Here is a 23,225-nt window from a genome sequence, read left to right on the forward strand (position 1 = left end):
AAAATTGTAAAATAAATAAATGTGTAATATTTTTGGAACAAACAACTTTTTCCAAGTAAAGTTGTTATATTTGAAGAAACAGGTTCAGAAAATGTATACAACAAATCACTACTAATAAAATTGCAAAATTTTAAAGGATAAATGTCATTGTGGTATATAGAACTTTTGTAAAATTTTGGAGAATAAATTTGTAATACACTCAGAAATTCACTTAACATTTCATGAACAAACTCTCAAAGTTAAAATAATATTATATAATATATATTATCATCTCTGCAAGAAAAAAAGTCATAATACTGTAGAGAATAATGTCATAATATTTGGAGGAAATAAGGAAAAAAGATGAGTGATAGTGTGCTAAGAGATGTGGATGTTTTTATTATTTAAAAACATTTATAATTATTAAATAAAAGCAGGAATATGAAGATTTTTTGCATTTTATTTTATGTTTTTTTGTTCTTTGTACAAAAATGTGAATTTGGCATATGCAGATACATTCACTTGTCACAGTATTATTCTCACACTTTTGTGGTTGTAAATACCAGATGAACAGACAGTGAAGCACTTTCTGACTCCTTCCTCTGTGATTAACTGCCATCAGCTCTTGCGCTCTACTTATTATAGTTTAAAAAAAAAAAAAAACGAATTCTGACGAATAAAATTCCCTAGGAATGCAAAAAAAAAAAGGTGAAGGACACTAGCATGCAAATATAACTTTTGTCAATAGGCTTCAAGGACTTTGAAGGAGGAGAAAGGTTTGACAAAGTGATAGTCCAGATTGCCACAGTGAGGACACTGTTGCACATTACTGTACTCTGAGAAGTACTGCATGCCCACACGGACGTCGATCACAGGCTTCCCACAGTGCTTACAGTTCAGTCTGGCCTGTGAGAACAGAGAAAGAAACATGTAACCATTTCAAAAGAATTTCCTGAATATATTCTGAATATATATTTCTTTATTTTAGCTTCTTTTTACAAAATTGCATGTCATATTTATAAATGTGCAGTATAATTGTGATGCACATGAACATAACATCCAGATTGCTGTCTTTTCCAAGATAAATTATTATTATATGCAATGAAGTAATATGCACCAGTCCTAAGCCAGAAAAAAAATTCAACTAAAGCAGTTTGATTTCCAGATGCTACAAAGGTCAAATTATTCCCCACTGAGCATTTAAGGGAGCCCCAGTGTCACAATGACACAATCATACAGAAAACCTTTACATCAATATGACAGATTTTAGTAAAAATATATATTTTTTTTCTTCATAATAACATTTTTTCAATCTGTTGTCAAATCTAGTCATAGGAGCAGGCGGTATGGAACGCATCAGTACCATACAGAACATCTCTTAAACTTCAGTGTAATGCTTTACATATACATTATTACTATGCTATGTCTGACAAACTATGACTCCGCACACTGGTGTTGACTGACAACAGTATGATCTAATGTACAATTATGCAAATAATAAAAAAAAAAAGTATTTAAAAGCTGTTAACAGGAAAGAAAAACTAAAACTGTAATAAAAAGACAACAGAAGCTGCACACATAATGAGGACAAAAAGTTTTGACATGTTTGAAAGGCTTGATTTGCTTACTTGATAATTTATATATGATACTTAATAAATAACTAACTTGATAGTTTCTTTGCAAAACAGCTTTAAAGTGAAGCCATGACAGGCTTTGCTAAATCTAACTCTAGCTGAACCACTGCTGGCTTAGGTGGAGGAAATCAGTGTACATGCGCAGAAATGGAAATTACAAATAATAATAAAAAAAAATACTACTCAATTCTAGAAATAGGGAAACAAATTTGATTTAGTTATGAATCATGATTCTTAAGTTTGGCAATTGGCTGATTTCCAGATGAACCGTTCGATAAACCAACGACCAGAATTGGCTGGTTTTAATTTAAAATATAAACGATTTTGTACCGAGTGGCATTATATTATCACTAATTGCGTACATTAAAAACTGCCTTTTTTTCTAAACTCAAACCCCAGTCATTACATTACTCTCAAACCACTTTACACATGATCACTGCAGTCTCACTAAGTGACACAGAGCTCATAAAAGATGCATTTGGACAAAAAGTTTATATACATTTAGTTTTTTAATCATCATCGCATGTGGTATGTAACTGCAGGTGTCTCCACAGGTGACTGATACTGTATGTTTTTTTTAGTAACAGTGATGCAGCTTTCAAAGATGCAGCTTTGAAACAGTTACACTGTCGAAATTAATAAAATCACACTCTGCTCTTACAGCACCACAGATTATGCAGAGATTTATACATTTGCATGCTGCATTCATGGAGCTGATGTCACACACATTACAATAATCATATTTATATATACATTTTAGATATTTCTATTAAATTATTTTAGTGTAAACAACGTCTTTTTAGAGTCTCAGTTATAAGCAGCACTTCATCACTTCATTATCACTGTGTAGCCCTGTTCTTCAGACACCTCAGGAGTTGCGGCAAACAGGTGGCATTGACGCTTTCACAAATTGTCCACGCTCTGTTTATCCTTAGAGGAAAGAGTAGGTCAGAAATTTGCTTTAATTATTACTTTACTTTTTACTACCTTCTTCGCAAGCAAAATGCTCTCATCCTCTCTCCGGTTTAGAACAGACTATGACAGTTCTACACAGCTGTATTATAGGGTGTAAGGGCCATATTTCATTCTTGTGATTTGTTCATCTACCGTGAGCTACAGAACACAGCAAACGACTTGTCGTGACTACAGTGGATTTATGCAAGAGACTGTAACAACCGTTGTACTTTGATGTTAAAAAAAAAAAAGAGACAAAGAAATCAACGGACGTCTGGAGTCGTGAGTAACCATGTGTAATAGGAAAGATATGCGTCAGAACTTGCGAATAACATGCACGTACAAGTAAAGTCAAAAGCTTTCTCCGTCGTCAAGCGAAGATAAGTTACCGTTGAAATCGAAACCGAAAGAAACATGCTTGCCTTAAATTTCACCATGTCAGACAATGAGGACAACGCCGCCACTACCGAGCACGAGATGGCGCTTGTGGACAAAGATTCGAAAGAGAAGCTTTAAGAAATAATGAAAATTAGAGAGGTAAGGTGGAGTCAACTGACTGCATTATCCAACGAAATAGAGTTGCTTATGTACAATGTCTGTAACTTCTACAATGTTGAAACTAAGTACCATACGGACTATAAAAGGCTGCTAAAGGACTGTATTCAAAGCAATAGAGACGTGCGATTGCGCTTAAACGATGACGAACGCGAACAGGAACCTGCACAACTGGTACAAGTCCAAATCACTGTGCCCCGAGTCGTGGATCGCTGAAACTAAGAGCTTCCTCACGACGTCTCACACGTACAACTATAGAGTTTCGTCAGATGACAGCATGTCACAACTGGCGGCGGCTAAGAAACCTGCCTCAAGTAAACATGGAAGCGTAGCATCGGCAAAAGATCCTCAACATCTACAACATCCTCAACTCGTCGTAAGGAACAAGCTAACAGAGCAGCTTTGTTTGCTAAATTAGCAACCATAGAAGAACGGCAGGGGCGCTAGAAATAAACGAAGCACAGTTAAAACGGCGCTTGCAATGTCCAATGCTAAACTAAAGGCATACCAGGACTGTAAAGAACGAGCTGCAAGACAGACAGCGGTCAAAGAATTGAGTGGTGTACATGTTTTCAAACCTGAACACGACGAGATCCACAAGCACAGCACTTCAACGGAATATTTCAGACTGCCATTATGTCTTCAAGCAACCCATTTAAGCATGCCCGTAAGTGTCAAACCCATAATGACAAGTACCTCAAAAGGAATGGTCTAACCAAGGTAACGGACACTCATTTTACAATACTGTTACAGTAGAGTCTCAGGGTATGATGCCACTTTAAGCAGATATTACAGAAACGTTTGCGAAGAGCCAAAGGCAAGCTTCCTTACCTCCGCGCGATGTTTCTCCGTTTGATGGTGACCCTCTTGGGTTCACGTCCTTTGTAAGAGCCTTTAAACACGTCATTAAAAAAACCAGAACTGATAGCGATGCAGATAGGCTGTACTTTCTCGAGCAGTATACTAGAGGACAGCCTAGAAACCTTGTGAAATGCTGCCAGCTCATGCCAGATCGTCGTGGTTATGCAGAAGCCATGAGACTGTTACATGATAAGTTTGGAAATAAACAAATAATCGCTACAACGCTGATGCAAAAGGCACTCAACTGGCCGGAAATAAAGTCAGAGGACAGAAAGTCGCTGACCACTTTTTCCCTGTTCCTGGTAAACTGTTACAATACTATGTCAAGCATTGATTACATGGATGAGCTAGATAATGCTACCAACTTGAGGACTATTGTCTCAAAACTGCCCTACAAATTGCGTGAAAGATGGAGGAACCATGCATACAAGCACGAAAGGCGCAACCAGAAAAGAGCCAAGTTTGTGCAGTTGATGGAATTCGTAGAGCAAGAAGCAACGGTAATGTCCAACCCACTTTTCGGTGACCTGAACGTTTCAACTAGCTATAAAAACACTCTAACAAATATAACCAAGGACTGATTAGACTTTGCATTAGTTATCAGTTTTTTTACTAAACCGTGTGCATTCTGTGCTAAAGGTCATACCTTAGACGAATGCCACCAGTTTAACGATAAGACATATAAGGACAAATTAGACTTTTTGAGAAAGAATGGATTCTGCTTTGGTTGTTTAGTAAAAGGACACCTAAGCAAAGACTGCACAAGAAGAATCACATGTCAGTCGTGCTTAAAGACACATCCTCGCATGCTACACATAGACGCACAAGATACAGCTCAGGCGATGGTAAAAGTTGATGAGACTGAAACAGGTAATACCTTGCCTGTTACAGTAAGTCATGAAACAAGCGCTTGCACTGGGGCTGGAGATGATTATATTCTCTCCATTGTACCTGTTAAAATAAAGTCCAAGAAAAGTAATAATACAGTAGAAGTGTATGTCTTTATGGACCCAGGTAGTTCTGCTACTTTTTGTATAGGGTCAAGAAGCAGAAGCAGAAGCAAGGCGGTTAAACCTACAAGGTAAAAAAAATTACATTAAGTTAAGCACCATGAACGCGAGGAAACAAGTAGAAAGTTATGTGCTTACTGACTTAGAGGTTAGTGGTCTGGAAGAAAACACCTTTGTTGAACTCCCTTAAGTGTTCACACAAAAGAGCATCCCAGTCTCAGCGGAAAACATTCCACAACAGCACGACATTTATAAGTGGTCATACACACAATCTGAAGTAAAATTGCCTCAGATTAATGCTAGAGTCAAAATTCTCATAGGTAATAACGAGCATAAGCTCCCAGAACCATGGCAAAAAATTAACAGCAGGCACAATGGGCAATATGCAGTAAAGACTGCTCTTGGATGGACCATAAATGGACCTCTTCGAGAGTCGGTCTAGGAAGGCACGTGTGACAATGAGCAAGCAAGCGTCACAGTCAACAGAGTTTCCATCGACAGTGTAGAACAAATGCTGATACAACAGTACAACCATGATTTTCCCGAAAGGAATTGTGATGACAAAGTTGAGTTGTCACAAGAGGACTATCAGTTTTTAGACTCTGTAACTAACTCTCTGCAGTTTACCGATAATCACTTCTACATCGGCCTTTCATTTAAGAAAGCAGCTATTCAAATGCCAAACAAGCTATGTATTATAGTGAAAGTAAGAGCTGGAAGAAAACCATTTATTAGTAAGGTTAAGAAGAGAGGCAGATTAATTGTTGCCCCCATCATGTGTAGTGCCTGCCATACAAGCCTGTGGGGGAAGTGCTATGACCTGGCGTTACTTCAATTGAGGAATGACATTCACATGCACATTTACTGCAGGCAATCTGGAAATGCCAAGTAGCCTAAATCCCTGTGGGACTGTGGGAGGAAACCCACCAACCACAAGGAGAAAGTCCATGCACACAGACTTGGAACCCGGACCCTGGAGGTGCAAGGCCACAGTGCTTACCACTACGCCTGTTTGTGTGTGTATGTGTGTATGTATGTATGTGTGTAAATGTATCTATGTGTGTGTGTGTGTGTGTATAAAGTGTGGAAAATTATTATTTAATTGCCTTCAGATTTGGTAAGTTGCCCACTTATAATAAAAAAGTATAGACAATTTTTTGTAAGTTTATTGTAAAGACAAAATATCAACCACATAAAAAAAGAAAAAGCACAGATTTGATCCACAAGCAAAACATGACTTAATACTTAGTGCAGAAACCCTTGTTGGCAAGCACAGAGGCATAGAAGTTTCTTGTAGTTGGTTATCAGGTTTGCACACATCTCAGGAGGGGTTTCGGTCCACTATTCTTTACAGATCTTCTCTAAGTACTTATGGCCACTGTACTCACTGAAATGCAATTCAATTATAACATTTATATAATTTTTTTTTTCTAGATTTTTAATTGATACTCTTTCTCTATCCTTTAAAAAACCTATGATAAAAATTATAGACCCCTCTTGGGTCAAAGAGGGCAATCTTACAAAATCAAACTATTATTTTCCCTACTAGATCAATAAACAGGGCAGCACAATATTTTGTTTGCAATCCAATGCTTAAATAACATATCATTCATCACTTTAATAGCTGCACATATTGACCTATATTGTTTTCTAAAATATGAGTGGTGCTAAGAAAAATAGCTAATTGTAGCCAAGAACTCCTCAAAGTTTTTTATCCAAAACAAAATTTAGATATTGATCTGTAGTTATTACAAATGATGGATCTCCTTCCTTCAACACTGGCTAAAACAAAGGCAAATTTCAATATTTTAAGCATTTTTAAAAATCTGCCAATCAACCTGTAATAAATTAGACATCTGAGGGGTAGACCAAGTGTTGGATTGACCTTTAAATTACAAAATGTAGCATGTTTATTCACATAATTTTAATAAAAGAATAATAAAAATATTTCCAGGCCAAATGTCAGAGCAACACAGACCACAATAACTGTAATTGTCTACCAGGTTGCATTGCATTTCTGGCTTCTTTGGTTAAATAAAATAGGTCTAACGATTTACACATGTAAATGTAAACTCAAGAGCACTATAACTTAATATCTTATAACTTAACTGTCGGTTTAATAAACTATGCACACAGATTACTAAATGGTGCATAATTGTTCATCTTCAGGACAGTCTCTTTCTCTCTCACACACACGGCATGCTTTGATTTAATACATGTTTATTTTGAACTTCGATATACTTTGGGTTTTATCTGTTAAACATAACCTTGTGTTATATTTGAGATGCTGCAAAGTCAGTCAATGCAAATTGCATAAAAAAAGACCTGACAATGACCATAAAGATTTAGTCATCCAGGTGAAGCTATCTGGGAGTAGTCTGGGTCATGTCAATTACACTTTTTATTTCACATCCAAGTAGGTTCTTTCTAATAAAAGTAGTTTAGTTCTACATTTTTGTATCCTGCAGGGTCAAGGACCCTTTCCTGTCTGAAAAGCCTCATTAGGTGAACAATTAGGCAAGTGAGAGTAGGAAGGACAATCATTAGGGAGTGGAGGACAGTTGTTAAGCTAAATCAACCAAAGAGAGTACTTCCCCAAAAATTACAATTAGGAGACCAGTTGTGCCTAAGACTTCCATCCCCATTAAGAAAAAGATTTTCCATTTGCAGGTACCTTCTACCCACTGGATATGTACCTTCACCTGAAGGTCAAAGGTTACACATTTGAGGGCAATCCACAAATCTTGGACAGAGGGAGTACAGATCTGGCCAGTAAGAACGCACATTTCGAAAAAAAGGGATCGCGCGGCAAGTTCTGAAAATGACCTTCATTACCTGTAGGGGGCAGTCGTGTTTCAATCTAAAGTATTGTGTGTCTACTGAAGCCAAAAATGTGTTATCTCTCTTAGGAGCCTATCGATAGCAAGCGACGGAGCTCATAAACGCATCGAGCTCAAACTGTAAATACTGATACAGTTTAATTCTTCATTTGACTTTCTCCATTCAGTATTATTATTATTATTATTAGTAGTAGTAGTAGTAGTAGTAGTTCTCAGAATTTATTATTATTGTTATTATACTTATTATTATTGTAACGCATCTGCGCGTGTGCAACAAAAAATACAAAAATGTATGATGTGTTAGCCAAAAACAATATTGTTTTATTGTATTTATGTACTTTAAATATACACTTAACAATAAACACTGCCTTTTGCAAAGTGAAAGTGTGTTGCGTGTGCAACTTTTTGATCAAAAGGCTGATAAACACGTGTGCAGATATGAGCATATTTATCGATAAAAACTACAGACATTAAATGCAACAAACACAAAAATATATGCTACTCGCTGAATACAACGTGACAGCACGCAGAATCCCCGGCCTTTGACTGCGTCTTCTCCATTCATTAGTAGTAGTACACTAAAAAATGCTGGGTTTCTGTAAACACATCATTGGGTTGTTTATCCTGGGTCAAAATTCTGTGTTATTTTGTGTATTTTAATCACACTGTTGGGTTGCTTTTAATATGAATACTAAAAGTGCAGCATGATTAAACTCAATGCAAAAAAACGGAAAAAGAAATCTCTCCGTTTCCTCCCTTTTGTTTATGCAGTAAACCCATGGGTGAACACAATGATTTATGAAAATTTATTTAAACACGAATATGTCTATAAGTGGCATTTTAATTCAAATCCAACATTTTAATGGCGTCAACTAGTACGTTCTGTAATATTCCATCGCCATTCATATTGGCGTTGTTTTAGAGCTCTTTAATAAAACATTCGCTAGTTAGTAAGTAAGTAAGCAAATAAAAAGATAAATAAATTTATAGCTTTAAATGGTACTTCAGCGTAGTAAAAGTACCCCCTAGCATGAGTTTATATATTTATATATATATTTGTTTATTCTCTAGAAAAAGCATAATACGACTGTCCATACAGTAAAAAAAAGAAAAGCATCAAATCCAAATATTAAGTATGATTTAATTGCTATCATTATTCATTAATATTTTTTAATCTATTTTATGTTTTGCTGGGCAAAAACAATTTAGGCAGAGACATCTGCTCTGTCTTGTTAATTCATCTAAAACCCCTCTACAGTATTTGCCAACAGAGCACACAGTTTGATAAATTCACACCTATCGTGAATGAAAGGCGAGAAGAGATTCCGCAGAATTTTCTGACACAATGCTTGCTCTAAAGGACTATGCTCGACAAGAATATAGAGAATAAGAATCATACTTATAAGAAGATAATTCATTAAATAATAAAGTAATATTAAGTAAGGAATCTAGAAGCCAGACCGACCAAGTTTCTCTTATTATTATTAATGTATTGTTTATATTTAACTTCATTCAGTCGTTTAAGTTATATGAAAATTACTGTGACTACCAGCCCACTGTTATTTTCTGTTTAAATTTAAAGATGACCGCGCGTGTGTGCAAAAAGACGAAGTACAACAAAGAATACAAAAGTGTATAATCTTTAGTAAAGTTAGCCTAATATTGTTTCCAATGCTGAAGCAAACATGATTTAGTTTAAGTCTATTCACTGAATAGAACGCGATAGCGCACTCCGAGGTGACACCCACAGAACCCAGTTACTATAAACATCGGTTACATGTTAAAAGTACAATTGCAAGCAAATTACAAACTGCATGTAATGTCGTAAAATATGAATAAAACAGTATTAGACACAAATATATGATATGGTAGTATATAAAATGAAAAAGCTCAATGAGTGCTTAAATGTAAAGCAAACGCAATTATTAATGTATTGTGTATATTTAACTTCATTCAGCTGTTTAAGTTATATGAAAAATAACGTGCCTACCAGCCCACTATTATTTTCTGTTATAGACGAAGTACAAAGAATACAAAAGTGTATAATCTTTAATAAAGTTAGCCTAATACAATATTGTTTCCAATGCTGAAGCGCTCCAAGGTGAACACCCACAGAACCCCAGTCCCTCTAACCTTTCATTCACGATAGGTGTGAGGTTATTAACCGGTTTTGCTGAAGGGGGAATTTGCAGAATTGAGGGGTTTAAAATTAATTAACAAGACCAAGCAGACCTACAAGAAAGGTGAGATGTGGAATTACAGTAACTGAGCGCGCTGTCGCGTTGTATATACGGTACAACACGCGTTTATCAGCCTTTTGATCAAAACGCTGCCTTTTGTAAAGTGAAAGTACGAGCCGTGGGTTTCCGCATGGCGACGAACTTTCAGTCATAAATTCACGATCACATTCCAGCTATTATTTCCAGCCGTGGTTAAATAATGGATAAAATAATTTTTTAATACTGGACACAAACAGCAAAAAACAAGATTATTATTATAAAAAGCCCGAAGCACTTCGTGTTCATAAAAGAATATTTACTTAATATGATAAAATGATTTTATATATATATATATATATATATATATATATATATATATATATATAGCTCATTCATGTCTTCTGATGATGGCGACACATCACATTTTTACGTTTTAAATAAGATATGTTGGGATATTCACGAATCAGGACATTCGCATAGTTACCACTATCAGATAGACTACTATCAGGAAATTAAATTAATTTCAAGATCATTTAAACCAAGGCATTGCCATGTCTTTCATAGTTTTTTCCCTGTTGAGACATAACAAAAACTATATAAGGAACTTACTATGAATTTCAAAGCACGAATTTGGGCATCTCGTTTTATCATTATGAAAATAATATGAAGCTCCTATACACACATTAATTATGAAAGATCTATTGTAAAACAAAATAAAATTCATGTTTGCTTCAGCATTGGAAACAATATTGTTTTAGGCTAACTAATTATACACAATTCTTCGCTGTACTTGGTCTGGCCTCCCATGCACCATCTGGCGGATATTCAGTGAAGCACAAAACATTTATTTACATTCCTGAATATTGCTTGCGGCAAGTCACGGCACACAGCGCGCCAAATTGCGGCATTGTTCAAGCAAAATACAAATTTTACATCATCGTCCTCAAATGAGTGACCTTTGTCCTTCATGTGTAAGGATAAGAAACCCCGTCTTTATATTATGACTGGTAAGAAGAATTCAGTCTAGTGCTTGAGCCCTAATAACCGTTCATCGTACAGTTAGCTAACCTGCAGTAAAAACACAATGTTTGAAGTCCAGCTTTAGTGCTTTGGGTTTAGCCAATCATAGACTAAACTGAATTCTTCTAACCAGTCATAATACTGAAGGTGGGGTTTCTTATCCTCACACACTTGCTAACAGTTTTGCAACCATTTTTGTTTCTGTTATTTTAATCATCATGCACATTTATATTTGTAACTTAACTATCTTAGCAATTTATTTCTTCAATGTATTGTTTTTTTTCTCTTATGTCTCTTCTGTATTTTTTGTATTCTTCTCCTTCTGTGTGCTTCTGGGGCTAAGTAAAGAGCTGGATTTTTCTTTTTACTGCATTCCATTAAATTTTATTTTCCAAAACATTTTAATACTTGGATATTGTAATAGGCCAAACTGTCCAGTCATATTATGTTTAAGCCAAAGCATATGGATGACTTGTACATACCATTTCAAGTGTTTCCTGTATGAACAGGCCTCATGAACCTGGACCTAAAATGATTGTCATTCAATGACACCCCCAAGCTAGATAATGCTTCCTTGCTTTCCACAGAAAAAATCATATACATTCTCTACTCTCGACCCACTTACAAGTTGACAAGTTGCATACCTGACAACAAGGCGAAGCAGCCAGAATGTCGTAAGTATACATAGTACCCAACTGGTGCCAGCTTCCGTCCCATCGGGATTTGCACTTTATACACACAATCTTGTGCACACCCTCCAGACAGTCCACACAGATGGCGTACAGGTGCATCAGCCTCCCTTTAGAAAGGAAACAAGAGAAATAGACTCTGACTTCTTAGCTCTGTTTTCCTTGCAGTTTAAAAGTTTGCCTTTAATTTGGATAGTTTATGTAACGCACTATATGTTTCTGCATAATTTTTGAGCTGCACAATTTCATCTACCTTCAAAGATACAGTACAGTACTGTGCCTAAGACTTTTGCACAGTACTGTACCTTTGAAGGTAGATGAATATCTACCTTTAAGCATGGTCTTACTGAGCCTCCAGCATGCTCTTACTGAGCTTTGTCACACTCTCTCCTTTCTATTTTTATGCAAATCCCAGGAGCATACATTAGGTTTTTTGTTTCCATCTAAAAACTGCTCTGTCTTGTACTATATTTCTTTTCTTTACAGCCATGCATATATTCTTCTTTAAGGTTATTTATTTATTTATTTATTTATGTTTAAATTATATATGGAAATGCTGAATTATTTTGTACATAATTATGCAGACATGATAAATATATATAACAACATTGGTACAGCATATAATATGGTGCCTAAAACTTTTGCACAGTACTGTATATTTCACAGCTTTATCTTTTTTTAGTTGTTTGCTGCCAGTTAAACATACTGTGATAAAAATGCACAAGCAATACTAACCTTGTAAGTGGCATGGTACATCATATTCGATTTCATCGTGTCGTGATGGGCTAAGAAAGAGCGTTCCGTCCACCAGTGGAAACTGCTCAAAGATGGGGAGCATGCGGTGGCACAGGGCGCAGTGGACTACGTTGCGGTGGCTAGCGCTAAGGGCAGAGAGTATAAACTTTCTTAAGTCCTCGCCCTGGCCAGCCTGGGCATCGTCCTCCATGCGCACATGGTAGGTGTTGAGCTTATGCCGAGGTATGTGCGCCAGGAGCTCAGAGAGGTCCAGCCTCCTCAAGAACTGCACTGGGCCGTCACCCTGAGTAAGGCGGGGCAAACACAAACCACCTGCCCCATGATCTGCTTGAAGACTTCCCCGGCCAGCCATGTTAGCCACCAACAAGTGCTTCCTGTTGCCCTCCATGTGGACCGCATTTTTAAGGAACTCGCCCAGTTGCCGTGAACTGCGTGGTCCCCCAACAGACTGAGGCGTGAAAAATGAGAAGCCTAATGGTGGAGACTGGCCAGGTGAGTCAGTGGGTGAACGTGCACCCAGGTTTACCCCAATGCCCATAACTGCATGGCCCCTCTCTTGAGAGTTCTGTCGATCCACAGATTGGCGGCGTGAAAGATCCTGATTGGAGCCACGGTGAGCTAGTTTATTGGCTGACTTGCCTTTTTTTAGTTCATCTGAGGCCTCCCCTCCACCTCCTACTGAAACACCTCCGCTGGCCTTCCCACTACTTTTCTCAGTCACCACCTTTTTCTTGCGCTCATCCTGCATGCGCTTGACCTGGTACCAGTCAGTGTCTTTCTTTAAGTGGCCCTGACCACAGCGACACGAGCAGAACCGAAAAGCCAGGTCATAACCTTTCTTGGTCCACATGTTCTGCCGGCACTGCTTCTCATTCCAGCTACGTGCACGGCCGATGCAGTTGAACTGTACTAGGATGCTGCTTTCCCACTCATAGAAGCACTGAAGGTGCATCCAGTTGCCATAAGGACAGTGCTCGCTGTTGCACAGCACCCGCTGGTAATCATCCTTCTCAAGGTCCACGGCACGGCCCAAGCTGCATACGAGGGGTGTGGCACACAGGGCCTCTGCAAGACACATCAATACATTTCTCTGTAACTGAGACCTTTATTTCACATTATATAGGAAGTATATTTTTAAGGATATTGAATATAAAATATAAAAATAAAATATAAATATAAAAATCCGCTAACATCGCAGGGTACCAACCCTGGTCCTGGAGGACCCCCTATCCTGCTCAGTTTAGTGTTCTCCCCCTTGTGCCATCACATCCACTTCTATTCAGTAGCGTCTATTAAGTTAAATTAGTTTTGCTGTTAAGCTGGGAAAACACTAACTTGCAAGATAGGATTTTTCCAGGATCACAGTTAGGGACATGTGCTTTATATGATTTCAACTTCTCAAACACTCGACACACACAAACAGTTATCCCACTCTCTTTTATGGTGAACTTGTGTAACACATCGCAAGAAATCTACCTGTTCCAACCATGGGAATGTTAACTTCCCCCATGTATGGAGACTTTTGGTACTCTCTGTAGAAGATAATCAGTACGCTTGTATTATTACGCATGATGATGAAGTTTAAAATCATCAAAAATGTTCCTTTACATTTGTCAGATTCATTAAAAGCATGGGAACTCATACATGATGCAAAATGGAGTGTGGTATGTGGGTTTATAAAAATCAGACCAAGTCTGGCGACTCTTGTGTCTGACCTTCATTAAATTGCAGCTATCAATAAACGAAAGAACAGCTGTGATTGAATCAGTGCTGTTGCATACTCCAAGGGTGATATACCCACACAGCCCAGATGCTCAAAAGAAAATATTATGCAACACACCTAGGCCGATACATCTAACACTTTAACTGATAAGGCTACATCTCGGTTGGTGAGACAGAACATTGTGATCACATTAGCTGAAGGGATTGTAAAAAAAAACATTTTTATAAAGGAGCACCTGGTTCAGGCCTACACCTCATTATCCTACAGGGCCAGGCCTAAGAGCTTAGCAAGGTAGGAGTTTACAAGACAAGACATGACAAATTGGTGCAGCAGTGGAGTGGGATTGGAGGTTTAGCTTCTCCTCCTTTTTCATAGCATTACCCTGCATGATTTTTATGGATTTAAGCACCTCGTTGTCCGCTTGGCTGAGCGGCTGTAGCTCCTACTAATGCCGTGCTTCCTCCTCCTCCTCCTCCTCCTGATCCTCCTGCTCCTCCTGCTGCTCCTGCTGCTCCTCCTCCTGCGGCTGCTCCTCCATTTTCCTGTTCATCTCCGCTGCTGTTAGTGCGCTTACTTCGCTTCCCTTTGTTGGTCTTCTGGCTCGGCATAATGATGATGATGAGAATGATATCGATGCTGCTGCTGCTGCGCGTTTGAGACAGGAAGCACGCCGCACGCGTTTAACCGTCCGCACACGCCGCTCTCCCAGATGGCATTGTGTAGTCGCACGCGCGCCAACGCAAACAGATATCCAGATATCAGGAAATGCTGATCATCAGCCGCGTCGTCTTGGCCATTTTGACAGCCGAGGTGCACCACGAAGCAGAAGAGGAGGGCGTGTCCGTGTCTTGTTTTGATTCCTGCTCTGAAAACAGTGCGCGTTTCCTCTCGTGACGTCATCAGGTCCCGCCTCCGTCTACATCGCAGGAAGAGAAGTGAGGATTTAGTCGGGGGATCCCTAATCAGGCTAATTTGTACAAATATCCTTTTAAATAATAATAATAATAATAATAATACTCACATTTTATCCCATTCACTAAATAAATAAATGTTAAATCAACATTTAAATTATGATACAAATATTTATAAAGCTTTTTTTCTATAACATGACAAATGCACTCAAAACAACATGCTTTAAAGTAAAAAAAAAAAAATAGTAGTTTTTTAGTACTGTATGAACATTTTTTACAAACGTTTCGGAAGCCGTACTTGGTCACGTGACTAGGACTCATTACACTCATCTAGGACTTGGCCTCAAAAATAGTTGAAACAAATTTTAAAAGGACGCAAATAAACAGTAAGTGATCCTGCAGGTAAAGAAAATACATATTCTCTTGATGATATTCCTATCCTCTCATGTGTGTCATCATATGATAAGACATTTTCACCCAAATTCTTTGTTTATAAGTTACTATATTATACTTTGTTTATATCCCTTGCACCATCCTCATACGACTGTTGGGTATTATTATTTTGCCAAACTTCTTCCTGTTTCAGACATTGATTACATTTATAGTTATCAGTGTTTGATCAGGTGTGTGTGCTTGTGCCTGCAATAGGTGTGCCCTATAGACAATGAATAAAAGAAGAATGCTGTAATATACAAATAGAACACTTCAGGATATGTTGTTATAGAAAAATTATCAAAACTTTGAAGTAATGCATACATTCTTTTCACCATTTTGCTCATCATTTAAAAGTAACACAAAGACACAATTTGTGCAGCAAAATTGAGCCTCGAGAAACAAGCCGAGCAAACAGACAGAAAACAACAAAAAAAATCGTGTTACATTTGCAGAGGCCCACAGCTTGCAGAAGGTTGATTTTTTCAATGAATCATCTATTGAACTGCATCCCAACCGTCGCAAGTACTTGGAATCCGCATGGACCCAAGATTTACACAGAAAACAGTCATGTTCGGTGGAGGAAAAAGGTAGGAGGATGCACTGAAAATGAAACCAAAGAATCTTGATGAACTCTGGGAGTCCTGCAAGAATGCTTTCATTGCCATTACAGATGACTTTATTAATAAGTTATTTGAGGCATTGCCGGGACATATGGATGCAGTCCTCAAAGCTCATGGGAGTCATACACTACAGTATATTAATTCTTTTTTCACTGCACCATGACTGTGTTCAGTACTGTACATAATTTCTGTTAAGTGACAAGACTTTTGTCTAAGCAAAGTGTGACCATTTTGTCCTAATTAAATTATTAAAAATCACAGCATAATAAGCTTTTATTTTGGTAAATTAAGTGTAATCTAGAGGATATTGCCTTTCATATAAGCCACTTTTGATTCCAAATGATCAACTAGAAGTCAAGTTATTACTTGTTGTTCCTACAACATGGATAGGCAACAACAGACTTCTGTGAGGGTGTGTATCCACTTTTCCTTTTTCTTCTTATTATTATCATTTAAAATAGAACTACACACAGCATGCACAGTGGGTAGTGAATCAAGTTTAAGGTGTAACTTGAAAAAGTAAACATTTACTGGATACATTGACTTTCATCAGAGCAGCTGAAGATGGAATTGTCAATTTCTAACAGGGTGAAAAGTTGTTTGCTTCCATCACAGGTTCTTTTAAGGAACTGTACATTTTGTACTGCAATACATTTCAAACTGAAAGGTGTATGAAAGAAACCATGCTTCAACCAACTTCATTTCAATCAGTGTTATTGTGTTAAACTTATCATTAACTTAATATTATTTATATATTTTTATATTTTTTGACTGATCCAGACTGATCCTGATCCACATGGAATACCCAAAACTTTTGTAGTATTCTTAAATACAAGAACCATTCTGCCCCTTTCTCTCTCAGCTACTACAGTCCTCTCTGGACTGTTCTACACCTGATTATTATTAAAACTTGAGGAATTTTGGCAGATGCTCTTGTCCAAAGCATCTTGCATGTTTATCTCATTACACATATAAACTGATAAGGTTAAGGGACTTGCTCAAGGACCAGTACAGTACCAGTACCCAGTTACCAGTACAGTACATGTCAGAGCACAAACCAAACCATGAAGTCCAAGGTAGACTGACGAGACAGGACTGCATCAAGGCAAAGATCTTGGGAAGTGTACAGAAGAATGTCTGCAGTATTGAAGGTCCAGATGAGCACAGTTGCCTCCATAATTCATAAATGGAACAAGTTTGGAACCTTTCTTGGCCGCCTGGCCAAACTGAGCAATCGTGGGAGAAGGGCCTTAGTCAGGGAGGGAGATGACCAAAAACCTGATGGTCTCAAAACCTGATGGTCTCAAAAGAGAAACACTGGACCTCTGTCAAAGTTTGACAGAGATCCAGTGTTTCTCTTTTGAGAGAGAAGAACCTTCAAGAAGAGCAACTATCTTGTACCATCATACTCAAAAAGACTTGGTGCCGAAGGGGCTTCAAAAAAAAAAAAAAAACTTGTTTCTCATGGTCTAAGAGTCCTTCAGGTACCTTTTGGCAAACTCCAGGAAGCAGGCATGTGCCTTTTACTGGGGAGTGGCTTCTGTCTGGCCACTCTACCATACAGGCCTGATTGGTGGAGAGCTGCAGAGATAGTTGTTCTTCTGGAAGGTTCTTCTCTCTTATTGGGTTCTTGGTCACCTCCCTGACTAAGGCCCTTCCTCCCCGATTGCTCAGTTTGGCCAGACGGCCTACTTTAAAAAAAAATCCTAGTGGTTCTAAACTAAATTTACAGACGGAGGCCACTGTGCTCAATAGGATCTTTTAATGCTGCAGAAATCTTTCTGTACTCTTCCATAGAGCTGTGCCTCGATACAATCCTGTCTTGGAGGCCTACAGCCCCTTCCTTAGACTTCATGGCTTGGTTTGTGTTCTGACATGCACTGTTAACTGTGGGACCTTTTATATAGACAGGTGTGTGTCTTTCAAAATCATGTACAATCAACTGAATTTACCACAGGTAGACTCCAAGACAGGAGTTGTAATAACATTAAGAATGATCAGTGAAAACAGGATGTACAGTACCTGAGCTCAATTTTAAATGTCATGGCAAAGGCTGTAAATACTTATGTACATGTGTACAAGTATTCAACAATCATAATATAGATGAGATTTAATTTTTCTAACTAATCATAATGTAGCAAAAAAACAACAACAAAAAAACCTAATACTATTTGTTATATTTCTGGCATATTGACAGAATTTGAATGATTAAATTTCTGCCATATTGACAGATTTCTGCTTCACAGCAAGCAGAACCACTAAACTTTGAACAATGCATTGACCTTATGAGATCAGTGTCTATCCAATCCAACAGTTAAGTTGAATTCTCTAATCAGAATGATTTCATTAAAATGCCATCAAAAGTCCATCAAAATGCAGTTAGGGTTAGACGTGTGATACCTGGTACTTGCTTTATGCACAAATTAAGATGTAAATCCTTTTACTTTAAAGACAAAACACAAGCTACTAGACAAAGTGGAACCATTTATTATGAATAAGCCAGCAGCCAAAAAATATTTACCACCTGAGATACACCTGAGATTTTATCAGTACAGTGTCAAATATTAAAAAAAAGGCGGCCATAATCTTATTGAAAATTTTCTGTGTTGTTAAAAAAAATTGTCAAAACCATTTACATTACTAATCATTTGGCTCAAGACTACCTGATGGTCAGATTCAGAAGTACTTGGGTTACAGTAAAGTTACAATAGTCCTTGTTACAGATGTGGATTATTCCACAGCAACATTTGTGGGTGATGTGGTGGTGGCATTGGTAAAAAAAAAAAAAACAATGGTCAAAAAGCAGTCAGAAAAACCACATTTATAAAAGTATACAAAGAAGACACATTCATGAGTGTGTTTTCTTTCTGATTGCAAGGTCTTGGCTACTGCTTGTCAGTTCATTCCTGTAGTAGTATCACATCAACGTTGTCATGAACTCCTTGCAGCAAGAGCTCACCCTGAAATGAGATGACCTTCTTCCGCTTGGCCGCTTTTAGTGTCCCGACCAACGCCTCAAAGAGATTGGCACACTTGTCATCGTTGAACAGGACACCAAATTTGACACTGAGTTTACCATCCGCATCTGTTAAAAAATAAAATGAAATTAAAATTTTAAAAAGCGTTGCAATATTAAAAATTATAATAATAAAAAGAAGCACTCATCTGAAGTTTTTTGGAGCTAGGGATATAGTATGAAAGCATTGCTAAAAGTAAAATCTTACTTGCTACATAATTCCCATAGTCTGTTTATCCAAAAAAAAAACTTTATTAAAATTAGAATCCATAAGCGTCATAGTGTATAATTAGCCCTCGACAAAAAAGTTTACTGACTTAACTTAGCTTCAATTACTGTTATATTTAAGCATATTTAAGCATATATTTAAGATTTATTACTATTTACTAAAATAATATAGAAATAAATCCAAAGGTCATATTAGAAAGATGGATTTGTGACCTAGTTTAGTTCTGATAGAACGTTTCAAGCTTGATGCCTCAAATAATGTACAGTGGATGGAACAAACTCATCTTTAGTTCTAACTGATTTAGCAGGATTGCTAATAAAAAAAGAAATAAAATAAAAAGTTACAGTGGTAAGGAGTAGGCATTTCTGTAATACAAGCGGTGTTTGAGTTAAACTGGGGGAATTGCCATATCCTCTGCACAGTCCCAACCTTGCTCTAGCCCATTTCCACATGTTCTAGGAGTCCAGTATTTCAGATGTGAAGCAGGCAATCTGATCATAGCTCTAGTACACTGAGAAAATCTTCTACTTTGATGGTCACTTGTTTTATGAAGAGGGTCACAAGATAACCTTACCATCTTTCGTTCATTCATTTATTTTACAAACTATTATTAGTATGTCATGTTTTGTGGGCTCATGTATTTGAATTAGTGCTTAAGGTGTTGGAGCTGCACCATTCGATCGGCACACAATCCGAATTTCAACTTGACTGGGTACAACTGGGATCAGCTTCAAATATAATAGATTTTTGATGATCACTCATACTCTCCTACATGGTACAACAAAAACAGATTCACCTGTCATCCGGAGATTAGGAATTCACAAGTAGAACTCTCAGGGAGAAGGAGTGCACTCAAATCAAGCATAGCAACACTAGCCAATCGGAGAATCTATGTGATAGCCTTCTCCCTCCCTGTTGAAGTTTCATTTTCAGTTGGATTTTATTTGTTCAAAAAAGCTCAGATTAGTCACCTCAAGAAAGTCCTGTAGCCTTGTGCAGTGGAAAAAATGTAAAAGTTATTAAAAATGTCCTCGCTCACTCATTGTCTATATCACTTTATCTTGTACACACGGTCACAGGGGCCTAGACCCGATCCAAGGAGACTTTGGTCATGAGGTTGGGTACACCCTGGATAGGGTGTCAATCCATTGCTGGGCACACACACACAATAGGCAATTTGGTAATGAAAAAATTGCCTAATCTGCATGTCGTTGGACTGTGGGAGGAGAAAAGCACAGGGAGAACATGAAAACTTCATGCACACAGACTCGAGGTGGGAATCGAACCCAGACCCACCTCCAAGATGCAAAAGTGCAAATCACTAAGCCACTGTGCCGCCAATAAGCCATGTTTTACGGTGTAAATATAATTGTATTTTTCAGAACATTTCCGAAACATTGTCAATTTAGATGTAAAGACCAGTATAATAAGGTTACTGAATTAACTAACCTGGTAATTAATTAACTAACCTGAAGATGTAGCAGCTAATGTTGAAACCATAAAATATGCATTTACATACAGTACTCTATATAACCAAAAGTAGGTGCATCCCTGAACCATATATAACCCCCCCCCCCCACCCTCCCCTCCATCTTTAGGATGAACTGGAGCCTCATTAACATCAGCACCTGAGCTCATTATGCTCTTGTAGAATATGTGAATGAACACATTTCCCACAGCCAAATTCCAACATCAAGTTAAGGAGAGTGGAGTGAAGATAGCTGTAAGAACAAGTCTGCGTCAATGCTCGTGATTTAGGAATGAGACCATACTGTAAGGGTACCATCAGAGGTGTACAAGTGTAAGGCAAGGATTAGTAATATTTGGAAGCAGGAAGGACTTACTTCTTTCGCCAAGTCGGTGAATCTCATTCACAAGAAGCGTGACTTCATGATCCACATTCATTTTTATATCTGACTCAAAACAAACAAACAGATTAGTGCTACAAATACAAGCATTTCAGCTTGCTGAAATCAATGACTGCTGTATTAATTATGTCTAATTGATAAATTGTTAATGATGCACTGGATTTCTGTGTGAACTAAAGGCGTTATTGTGATCTACACAGAGGTGTGTAAAAGGAGTGCAAACCAGCAGCCTACATGCGAACTGAGTTAAAATGCGTGGTGTGTTCACAGATATCTATCTATCTATCTATCTATCTGTCTATCTATCCAATTAAGACTTCATTAGATTTTTCCACTTTGTTGTAAACGCATTAAAGCTGTAAGCCGCGCGCGTGCACATGATCAACCGGCTACTCCAGCCCGAACCCGGAAGTTACTCCGGTTAAAAAACAGAAAACAACTAAGAAAATTAATGTCGAAACTTCATTAAATCACATTCAAGTGGTATGAAAGACAGTGGTGGTCCTTTTTTTATTATGAAATAATACAAAAAACAACATCATCTTTCATACAACTTTAATTTCCGACATTCAGACAGGGTGTTTATCTGCAGCTCTAACCAGATAAATACCAGCCTTACTTAAACACACCTACATGCTGTATACAGAATGAAAAATGTATTAATAGCTTAACAAAATACTCTATACATATTTTTGTAATCACTCTGAAACTGAGATTAATGAAGAGGTTTACAGTTAGCCCTCTCTGGCTTACCGAGAGGGAGATCACGGACGGCTGCTGCTGATACTCTGAACAGAAGAAGAAAAAAAAACACCATAAAAGGAGCTCCATAGATTCTGGAGCTGGTGGTGACGTCACACACACACACACACACACACCCATTAGTAGTAGTTGTAGTTATTTGGGAAAATTATTTATATATTAAACAATTCATTTAATCTAAATTCTCTCACTCTTATAACTGAAAATAAGTGTGACTGTTTTGTTGGTCTCTCTCTCTCTCTCTCTCTCACACACACACCTTTTACTAACCGTTCACAACCCGTTTCCTCTGTTAGCTATCTAACACCATAGTGAACAATATTAAGACATGAAGTAGATAAAGGGAAATAAATAAAAGGTTTAAATATCCTGTCAAGTAAGTTACTTATTGACACTCTCTCTCTCTCTCTCTCTCTCTCTCTGATTGCCCCTAAACTCCCCTTCATTTAATTTATTTGTATACTGTACTCAGTGGTTTCCAGTGCCAACATTTCAGATGGGTAAAAGTCTGCTGGACACTAGGCCACCTATGTGCACTAGGTGAATAGTGTGAAAATGTTGAGCAGTAGTGTACTATGAGCTGTTTTACTATTCAGTTTTTCAAGATTATGTGGGCTAAAAGAACGAATTGTGTCTCTGTTCATCACTAGTACAGACCACCAGAACCAGGAGACCACAATATTTACTATTCTCCATAACAGGGCAGATGAACCTGCTAAACCTATATCTACCACTAAACATAAACTCAGTAAACAAAAAATTATCCAAAGCAACCTACATTTGTCATATGACATATTTGAGCAGCTGAGAGCTAAACATTAATGGGTTGATAAATAATAAAGTTACTAATACTTTTCTAAGTTACTAATACTTTTCAAGCTGTTTGTTCCTGCAGTCTACCTTAGCCTCCAGGAACAAACTGGACTCCATTTAATTTAACACATCTCCTGTTATACTGAACTTCCAGTCTCACATAGTTTTATGCAGATCAATCCCTGCTATCCATTTTTACCCAAATGAGGATGGGTTCCCTGTTGAGTCTGGTGGCTTTCAAGGTGTTTTCCTATTACCATCTCAGGGAGTTTTTCCTTGCCACTGTCGCTATCGTCCTCGGCTTGTCTTATCCTTTTGATTTATACACATT

General features: G+C 37.6%; 2 protein-coding genes across 3 annotated transcripts; both read right to left on the reverse strand.

The window, feature by feature from the left end:
- Window positions 1-3: 3 nt before the first annotated feature.
- On the reverse strand, window positions 4-15,216 carry heca (hdc homolog, cell cycle regulator). Of its 2 annotated transcripts, none has more exons than XM_053477412.1 (4): window positions 14,622-14,717; window positions 12,497-13,582; window positions 11,717-11,871; window positions 4-885 (listed from the first exon to the last, which is right to left on the reverse strand). In XM_053477412.1, the coding sequence occupies exons 1-4, from the start codon at window positions 14,626-14,628 to the stop codon at window positions 721-723; spliced, it is 1,413 nt and encodes a 470-aa protein (XP_053333387.1). In that variant the 5' UTR covers window positions 14,629-14,717; the 3' UTR covers window positions 4-720. The 2 variants fall into 2 exon arrangements, with proteins under 2 accessions (XP_053333387.1, XP_053333380.1); XM_053477405.1 differs by having other exon boundaries at window positions 7-885; window positions 14,650-15,216.
- Window positions 15,217-18,677: 3,461 nt separating this feature from the next.
- abracl (ABRA C-terminal like) lies at window positions 18,678-22,181 on the reverse strand. Its single transcript, XM_053514135.1, has 3 exons — window positions 22,073-22,181; window positions 21,296-21,364; window positions 18,678-19,291 (listed from the first exon to the last, which is right to left on the reverse strand). Exons 1-3 carry the CDS (start codon window positions 22,134-22,136, stop codon window positions 19,107-19,109), a joined length of 318 nt encoding a protein of 105 aa, XP_053370110.1. The 5' UTR covers window positions 22,137-22,181; the 3' UTR covers window positions 18,678-19,106.
- Window positions 22,182-23,225: the final 1,044 nt, after the last annotated feature.

Source organism: Clarias gariepinus, chromosome 2 (genome assembly GCF_024256425.1).
Source record: "Clarias gariepinus isolate MV-2021 ecotype Netherlands chromosome 2, CGAR_prim_01v2, whole genome shotgun sequence".
NCBI classification, from domain to species: Eukaryota; Metazoa; Chordata; class Actinopteri; order Siluriformes; family Clariidae; genus Clarias; species Clarias gariepinus.